The following is a 9,921-nucleotide window of genomic DNA, read 5'->3' as shown; positions in this document are numbered from 1 at the left end:
TACTCCAATTACAGGCTAACGTGGAATTTTTCTGTATGGATGAATCTCAAGCATGCTGTCAATAAGAAAACAATGGTCATTTATAATAATACAATTTTGTGCAATACCACCACACATGTTTCCGTAAGATCGACCTTTGTATAGAAGAAAATGGGATTCATAAATATTAAAAACTCCTCAGTCAATTTTAAAAGGTGACATTTTTCTTCCATGAGTTTATAAATAGGGTCAAAAGTAGATAAGAATGATACCACATAGATTTCCACAGCATAAGTTTTGGGTTTAATGTTAGCCACTGAGATACAGCTTTCACCTTTGCAGACAATTATTATCAAAAAACGACATCACATTCTTCTATACATTAAATAATGCCTTAAATCTACACATTTGATGCAGCAGTATTTAACTGAGCCACGTTTGTCCTTCCATTCAACATTTTAAACAAGACAGCCACTGATTTTCTCAATTGTGTGCCTCAGTATTGCATCTACATGCAAACAGGTAGCACAACTACAGTATGAAATCGATTTTCTTGCCAGCATAATGTGCCACATCATTCCTATTAGCGTGCATTTGCTTAGAAATAGCTTGCCAAATCATTTTCTAACAAAGAAAATGTCTGTGAATGTTGGGATATAATACCCCTCTGGAATAAATAACATTTAGTGCAGGAAAGTGTGTTCTTTAAGTACAAGTACATTCAAATACATATCAAACATCAGAGCTGAAGCATGCACGCTTTTGAATCTACAGTACAGTGCAAAACAACCAAAAAAGTTCTTTCCTGAGACTACGTAGCATTTTGTATCCCTTCATACCCTCATACAAAACATATCATCCACTAAGACAACATATTTGATGTTCTGAAATGAGGAGTAACCTTGACGATATCTACACAAAGATGCAGTGGAATCCTTCACCTTTTTTGATATACACACATAACAAGCTATTTGGTTTTAGAGAAAGGATTAACCCAAGAAGCTGTCGCACATGAAAATCAAATACATTAACAAGCTGTGAAAATGTGCTAGTATGTCTGTTGCCAATAGGACGTCAATATGCACAGTAGTATATACAAATGTAAAGCACAATGAAGTACGTTTAATCCACCTGCCTGCTATAAAGAACAGTCATAAAGGGAAGAGATAGTGTAGGAACGGTGTGTGCATACGTGTGTATTGAGGTGAAGCTGCAAGGTCCTTTCTCAAATGCCTAAAAAAAAACAAAGGTGAAGTGCAAACTAAGTGTTTTTCGGTCCCCTTGCGGATGCAACTCAGAAAAACTACACTGAGCGTGTCTCCACTTCAATCTTCTCCTCTGCATGAGAGTTCTCCGTCTCCTGATGGCTAACGCTGGGCCGCACAGTCACCACCGGCCCCCCTCCATGGATGGAATGGAGAAAATTCCAGGTTTCCTCAGATATCTGCCCTGAATCGGCACCTGTTGAACGAATAAACCACACATTTTGTGTGTGAATGTTAGTGAAATAATTTTATGGTTGCATATTTCATGATGGTAACTTGACAAAGTAAGCACATCTTTTAAAAGTCAACATAAATTTATTCACAGCATTTACTTTCCTAATACACACTTATAAGTGTGTATAAACAACCTGTGCATTCTAACTGTGTGTTCACACCAGACGCGGGAGAGGCGGCAAAAACGCACTATTCGGGCGCAGTTGGACGCTTGAACATTTTGATTTTACTCGCTTCATTTGTGTGTCAAAGTCACTTATGAAATTCTAGTCATTCACGCGTAAATTCACGTCATGGGGGGATCTTATATAGCTCAAATTGGGTAAACTTACCAGATTGTTGACCTTCTCACTCTTCCAACAAGATCCTTTTTATTCCAGTAAAAGTACGAAGATGTCTCGTGTAGTGATGATGATTGTCATCCATTGTTGTTTTGTTTTCTGCCTACGCTCGCTTCCTGTAATCGCGTCACTGAATTCTCAATTCGTGGCAAACACTCAATCCGCGCCATCCGCGCCACAGGATGCCTATTCGCGTCTTTGCATTGACTTAACATGTAAATCACTCGCGCTTGCCGCCTCTTCCGTGTCTGATGTGAACTAGGGATGTTCATATTTACCGTTTAACCGTTAACCAAAAATTAGAATTTATGACCGATTAACATTATCAGTTAAAAGAAAACAATATTTGCTAACGCACAGTGCATGTCGTTATGAGCCGACAGACATTTTGCCACTTTTCTATCTTTAATTTGTGAATGTCCTGTAAATGACACAATTTATTGCTGCCCTGACGGTCTGGTAAATTAATAATTTGTATGAGAAATCATTTGTGTGCGTGTTTGAGTATGGTTTGGAAGCTGAACGGAGACGTGCGCCCATGTGTGCACAAGATGCATGTTCCATCTCAGACTCGCGCACATCCGGACAGACCTTCGCTTGATGGCCTCTGACCTGGACCATAAACATATCTCTTTTTGCAAAAACGGAGAAAGACGACGCAAAAAAAACTTTTTGAAATGTGTCCTGCTTTAGAAATGGCCACTGTGGTAGATGAAAAAGAGACAAACTGCCTTTTTGGATATTAATAATCTGGACTGATCGCGTCCTCTTTGATAAGGTAATGTTGCGTGAATATCTGATAATGAATGCATCCTGGTTCTGTTGTTGATCTGTCGCTGCTATTCGCATGTTCAAATGAAATAAAATGTTTTGTTTTTATCAGGTCACAGACAACTGTCAACTGTATTTTTACTTAATGACAATTTAATATTAAAATCTTATAAGTTAACGGTTAATGTAAGCTGCGGTTGTCAGTCAGGAAAATGAACAGATATGAACATCCCTAGTGTGAACGCACCATTAACCCCTTTAATTATTTGTCATATAGAAAACACTTACAAGCTCATCAATTATCAATGAATAAGTCCTGCACTCATTATTTTATTAAGTAAATATTATGTTTCAGGAAATGTCACGCGTTACATAAAATGTTATGCAAGTAAAATAAGTTATAAATGCATGATGTTATGACATTACCTGGCTTTAATGTAATGTGTCCGTTTTTATTCATAGCAATCTTGGAGTTATCAATTGGCCCTGGTGGATCTGAAAGACACAATAGCACATGTCATCGAAGTACGGCAATATCTCAAACAAAACTTAAATGCCACCACAAACCAGTAATCAGTTAAATACTTTGAGGACTTATTTACCCAATACCCACAGAACACCATCCTAATTTCTAATTTTACACTTTCAGATATTTTAAAAACATTATCAGCAAGAAAAGGAAATGACTTACCAATGTCCTTGCCTTTGACAAAGCCCTCCCATTCCCGAAACCACTGCATGCTGATACAGTATATCACTACAGGTGACTCCTCCTCCTGAAATGCCTTGTTGAGCTTTATGAAGGACAGAAGAGAAAAACAATGACATGATGGAGGGAGGAAGAGACATTGGAGAAACTGAGCTGATCGTTACTTCATAAAACATATCACTGCACCACTGCAGCAAAAAAGTAAGGGAAGGACAACCTGAGACAAAATCTCTGTTTTATAAGTCTACACAGACAACTGCCTACATAGGCAGCATCCTAAATGAAATAAAACCTCATAATCAACAATTTGATCTTCATAGGAAACCTGATTCACACTTCACATTCTAGGTTGGACCGGACGTTTATTATGCTTTGGAACAGAGACAGCACAATAGATACAATATGGGGGCAGAAAGACAGCGTTATCTGTCACCTTAATTTAAACTGAGCTGTGCATCTGCGCTGAAAGCAAGTACTTTGGTTCCTATGCATTATTAATGACTACCATTTTTAGTATGTGGGGACACACTTGATCTCGCTCTTAAAGGTGCTGGGTATGCGTCCATGAATGTACATTATTAGGACAGATAAATACATAGTATGATACATAAAAAGACCAAGGTGTTCTATACTCCATATTTCGTTAATTTAAGATTTGTAGCTCTTACCCGCACAAACATGTCCAGCTCATTCTTGCGTCGTTTTTCCAGCTTCTCAATCTCTGTCTGGCACGTGTGGCAGACGTATAAATGATTGACAGCTGGGCCACCTCCATACCTAGTCAACAGTGAGCCAACAATGAGCATGTAATAAGAACCAGATATTTTAAAATACGTACCAGCATTAAACTTATACCTGCTATACAGATGATCCCATACGTTTTGCGGAAGCACCGTGACAAGATCATCAATGGATGTGGCTTTATTCGGTGGGACACCTATCAAGAAAAAGTCATGTTGACTTTTAAACAGCCTACATTCTTTTAAAACCGTTCATTATGGCCCTTGATTCTAATTGGTCAATGATTGTATTTTATTTACAATAAAACACAGCTATGACTGCTGCCCCTAATGATTCTGTATATCACTGCGCAGCATAATTAAAGGATAAGTAAATTTTCTTTACAAAAGATCCAAATAATTTACTCACCACCATGTCATCCAAAATGTTGATGTCTTTCTTTGTTCAGTCAAGAAGAAATTATGTTTTTTGAGGAAAACATTCCAGGATTTTTCTCATTTTAATGGACTTTAATGGACACAAACACGTAGCAGTTTTAATGCAGTTTAAAATTGCAGTTTCAAAGGACTCTAAACGATCCCAAATGAGGCATAAGGGTCTTATCTAGCGAAACGATTGTCATTTTTGACAAGGAAAGAAAGAATGCACTTTTAAACCTTCTCGTCTATCTCCGGTCCTGTGACGCGCCAGCGCGACCTCACGTTATTGCGTAATGCCGTGGAAAGGTAACGTGTTACATATATGAAACACACATTTGTGGACATTTTAAACTAACACAAAGACATTAATTAGTATCATTCGACATACAACAACATTGGAATGGTCCTCTTTCTCCACACTTGTAAACACTGGGACGTTTTTGACGTGATGACGTATTGCATGAGGTCGCGCTGGCGCGTCACAAGACCGGAGATAGACGAGAAGTTGTGGTTTAAAAGTGCATATTTTTTATTTTCTTGTCAAAAATGACAATCGTTTCGCTAAATAATATCCTTATGCCCCATTTGGGGTCGTTTAGAGTCCTTTGAAACTCTGTTGAAACTGCAATTTTAAACTGCATTAAAACTGTTAAGTGTTGGGGTCCATTAAAGTCCATTAAAATGAGAAAAATCCTGGAACGTTTTCCTCAAAAAACATAATTTCTTCTCGACCGAACAAAGAAAGACATCAACATTTTGGATGACATTGTGGTGAGTAAATTATCTGGATTTTTTTTTAAGAAAATGGACTAATCCTTTAAGACCAAAGTAGGGTCCATTTTTAGTAGAGTAGAGTACGCAGGATGCTATTTTCTTCATCAGAAGAGTGCGCACGTATGCGCACCGCCGGATTTTTGAAACCCCACATACATTGTATGCGTATGTCGCGTATGCACCTACGGGAAAATGTAGTATGTAGCCCAGGAGATGCATTGCATTTTGTCGCAATATGCAGTTGTTAAACTATACTTTGCAAACTGTGCTTGACCATGCTCATACGTTCGCTTACAAAAAACAGACTATACTCTGGGCTTTAGCAATCACCCGTACGGTACATTCACATACGGGGCTTCAGCGTTAACACTTCTCATTTACTTGAAAGGGTGATGATGTCATGGGTGGCCGAACTGAATTGTGAATCCGTCCGTGGTGCTACTTGCGGCAGAAGTTTTAATGTTGTGCCTAACAATGACTTTCAGCCGTGACTTATTCCACCATACATCACAGCCTCTCATATCTTATTGCTTACTTATACACAAGCTAACTTAGGCAGAGCTGTTTCTATTTCTGTTGCTCTATCAGATCCTTTAAATTCAGTTCATATCAATCAGTTCAAACAAATCAGATCAAGAGAAGGGAAAGGTCTTTGAAATGCTTTTTGAAATGATTGATGTCTATTTGCTGACCTCTCTACGCTATCATGTTTACTTAGAATAAAAAAACAGGAATGGAGAAAATCAGAGGAAGATGCCGGAGTAATCGGTAATATCTGGTCCGTCTGTGGTTCAAAAAATTTGTTGTAATGGTTAGATGGTTCAGTCAAGACCTAAATCTTTACAAGAGTGATTCTCACCTCCATGGGCACACAGGAAATCATTGTTAGAGATGGGTCCTGGCTCAGCGAAGGTTTTGAACTTGTTGAGCCACTGACGTGAGATGTAAAATTGCAGGAGGCTGGATTCCATCATGTTGAGCAGACCATTCACCTTCCTCCTTTCCTTCTGAGACTCATCATTACTCTTCCTGTATCACACACACACACAAATAACATTAGCGGCATTCAGCAACTGTCCGAACACACCCACTGAGATTTACAGTAAGACCCAAGGCCATCTGTCCTGCTCAACAGAACCTTGAGCTGTTATGCTTAAAACAGTCGCTTTTTAAATACTTGAGGATTAACCACTAAACCATACTGTATATTCTCTCTACTAAATCCAAAAACAGGTCCTTTAAGGCCTTGTTAAAAGTTAATATAACAAACATCTGTCCCGGATTTCAACATTTCTTACTTGTAAAAGAGCACATATGCCTCAGCGTTTTGCACACAGGACTCTGATACTTCAGTAACGCTCTGGTCATCAAACTCATACCACTGCTGGTTCATTTCGTTCCGGCAATAAGCAATATAGTGGCCACCTAGGAAGAATAAAACCACATGAATAAAAAAAAGATGCTGTTGGGCCAGCATGTTTTTTCATCGGATGCCAATATTTATAAAGCAGAGTGGCCAATTGCCAACACAGGGCCAATATAAATTAAATAATTAAAATCGCATGTTTGTTCAATTTTGAAATTGAAACTAAATGGAATATAAATGGAAAATTTGGGAGTCAATACAACCAAAAGTTTAACATGGGGAAATATTGAGCTATTAAATCAGCCTGGCACCATTAAAGTTCAATCTTGTGAGAGCCACGATCTACTGTATGAGTAATTCTCATCCAACACACTGAGCTGCAGGGTTTAAACCTGAGAGTTTGAATGCACATCTCCAAATCCTATTGCAAACTCTTCTGCACATCATTTTGTATGCCTTTCCCTATTATCATGACATAAACCCCATTCACACAGACATTTGGTCCAAGAAAATACCTGTAAAATTGCCAGACAAGCTTCTGTGTGAACGCAAATGAGTCCCATAAATTTTCTGAGATCGTTGCCGGAAAGTGGACCTAGTAAGATACCCGGAAAACCCGAAAACCGAAACAATGCCGTAATGGGCGTGTCCTAGTGAGGACGCGCGTGTCATCACAACAAAAGTTATAGTTCAGCTCTTTAAAACGAGAGATTTACGTGCAGATCAACATTCACAATGAGAAATGTCGCAAACTAGACTGAAGCAGTTATCAGGAAATGATCGATGAGACGCATAAACAATGCTGGGCGTGCCGTAGTGAGGACACATGTATCAATGAAATGGAGATCATTCAGCAGCATAAAGAATTTCATGTCACATGCTCATTTGAGCTTATAATAAACAAAAATGCCCGCGCGTCATCCTGACAAGGTATATCGTTCAGCTCCTCAAAGCGGGGGTTTTAAATGCATATAAAAAAATCACAATGAGAAATGCCTGAAAACTGGATTAAAGCAGAGATCAGGAAGCTCGTCAAATATCCACACTGAAGCTAAGATCATTCACAGCATAGAACGGTGCGTCGCGCGCTCCTTTATAGTCGTCTTATAAACAAAAATGCACGCGAGTGGTTTCTGGAGAGCGAAATAATAAATAATATGCAAACTTCAGACGCTGCATAGAAGAAAGTGCAGGACTTTAAACAGGTCACGTGTCTTTACGGGACCTTGCAAATTCCGAAAAATCATTAGCATTAGCAAAAAAAATCAAACAATCCCCGAAAAATCCAGGGTGCATTTTCCGGAATGTCTCTGTGAAAAGGGCTATAGAGTTATCCCCTATTTGTATGTCCCACCTCTAAAAGCTCTCACTTACTGCTGGCAGTGCCATGATGACAGATGACTGACAGCAGGTCATAGGTTGTGGTCTGGGCGGAGCTGTCCTTGGCCAGGAAGGGCTGCATTTCTAGGCCTTCCAAGGGGAAGGACACATGAGTGCCGATTTTGGTGGAGAACATAAGTTCATGTCTGAAGCGCTTGAGGTGAATGCACAAAATCTGTTGGGGAAACAGCAGGAAGCATTTTAACACAACATGACATTAATAAGGTTTGCTAGTAACAATAGCATGATCGTATCAAGCCTTCATTCATTTTTAGGGCGTGAGTGTAGAATTTATTTGTATATTTTTTGAATGATACTTCCCTATGAAAGACATATACCCCCTAGGGTGTTTTGGCTTCATTAAATTATTATGTTATGTCGCTAAATTGTACCGAGTGTTTCCAAATCCCTAACTATAAATATGATCAATAGCCCTATAAATGCAAACTTGAGCATTCAACACTATTAATAATACACTACAATCAAAGGTGTAATAAAAATGTCAAGAGGTATATTTTCATCCAAACACAACATGTATATGTGTATAAAGGAACATAGATTGTTTATAAAGTTAAGCATTCTTTAAGATTTATAGGCTGTAAATCTGCTTTGCACTGTTGTTATATTTAGTATGGGTACAAGCACAAATGAAATACATTTGACCTCATCCTGAAACAAGATTTGTTTAGCGGTGAATAGAGACGTATTGTTATTATTATTCTGCAATATAGGACTTCATGGAGGTAAAGGCAAAGGGGGTATATTATCCAATAAAATGGCCTCATATTTTCTGGCCATTTTATGAACATGCTGAGCAATCATCAGATCAAATGACTCCTGTAAGATGGCTGTCCGTGTCATTACACATCGCTCATAACAGTTGGCAGCAGGTTTTGTGGTTGAAGGGAATTTGGGTTCACTTGATGTAGAAAACAGATGACTCATCGGACTTTATCACCCATTACATTATCATTATTATTACCCAAGGGTACAGGTTTTGTGTGCATCCCAGGCATCCTTGCTGCAAGGCCACAGCATTAAGTGGTTTTATTATGGCAGTCTGAATATTTGTGAAGCTCATAATGTTCAGACTCTGATGACACTGGGCCACAGCTATGCACATTCATTGAATGTCAATTCTGTGACATTTTCATTTTGCCCACCTCTTGTATGCTGCAAAAACACCTTAATATAATGGCGCTTTTCCTTTGCATAGTACACCACGGGTCAGGTCATTGAAGCTTATTTTACTTTGGCTTGGTTAGCTTTTCCATTGAGTTTAGTACCATTTCAGCGTGGGAGGGATTATAGGTGTGTCATTATATTTGCAATGCCTACTGCTGTGACAATACAAAAAGTGGGAGCGTGCATCGTTTGAATGCAGTGGTTCCCATACATTCATTTATTTGTCTGTCTGCCACAAAATCTAAATTTACCACCACAAATAGATGTTTGCACATTGCATTTGTCATTATACCTCTCATTTTCTGTGCAAACACCCGTGGCGTCAGTCGATGCGCTTTGCTAAGTTGAAAAAATGCCATGCAGACGTGCAAATCTTGGATGTGCCGCCACAAACTACAAGGAAAAGACTGGTATGGTGTTCCTCTCATCCTGTGGATGTTTTTCACCGCTTAAAATGAGTTTGGAAACTTACAACAAAGCACAGACGACAACAGCTTTGCTCAAGACAGCGCAAGTATGAAGGTAATTTATCTTGCATTAGCAATGACACTGGTAGTGACGATTCTCTCAGACCAATCAGTGATCTACAGTGTTTTCACATCACGTTTTAGTATCAGCTCAGCTCGCTTGGAACCCCAATCGAGGTGGTACTAAAAAGTATCAGGTATTACGTACTGTACCCAGTGGAAAAGCCCCCAAAAGTAAGCTGACCCAAACCCAACCTTTGGGGTACTATGCAATGGAAAGCGCCATAAGG

General features: G+C 39.0%; 1 protein-coding gene across 1 annotated transcript in view; it reads right to left on the bottom strand.

Moving 5' to 3' along the window:
• Positions 1-259: 259 nt before the first annotated feature.
• The window catches only part of usp33 (ubiquitin specific peptidase 33), a 28,457-nt gene continuing 18,795 nt past the window's right edge, over positions 260-9,921 (bottom strand). The window contains exons 16-23 of the mRNA XM_065269612.2: positions 7,974-8,154; positions 6,532-6,658; positions 6,093-6,262; positions 4,155-4,236; positions 3,968-4,076; positions 3,282-3,384; positions 3,017-3,085; positions 260-1,440 (exon numbers count right to left, since the gene is read on the bottom strand). Coding sequence (XP_065125684.1) covers positions 1,283-1,440; positions 3,017-3,085; positions 3,282-3,384; positions 3,968-4,076; positions 4,155-4,236; positions 6,093-6,262; positions 6,532-6,658; positions 7,974-8,154 — 999 coding nt within the window. The 3' untranslated portion in view covers positions 260-1,282. The remainder of the gene's footprint in view (positions 1,441-3,016; positions 3,086-3,281; positions 3,385-3,967; positions 4,077-4,154; positions 4,237-6,092; positions 6,263-6,531; positions 6,659-7,973; positions 8,155-9,921) is intronic.

This window comes from Paramisgurnus dabryanus, chromosome 6 (genome assembly GCF_030506205.2).
Source record: "Paramisgurnus dabryanus chromosome 6, PD_genome_1.1, whole genome shotgun sequence".
NCBI classification, from domain to species: domain Eukaryota; kingdom Metazoa; phylum Chordata; class Actinopteri; order Cypriniformes; family Cobitidae; genus Paramisgurnus; species Paramisgurnus dabryanus.
Note: the sequence above shows the minus strand (reverse complement) of the source record. Positions and strands in the feature narration are given on the sequence as shown.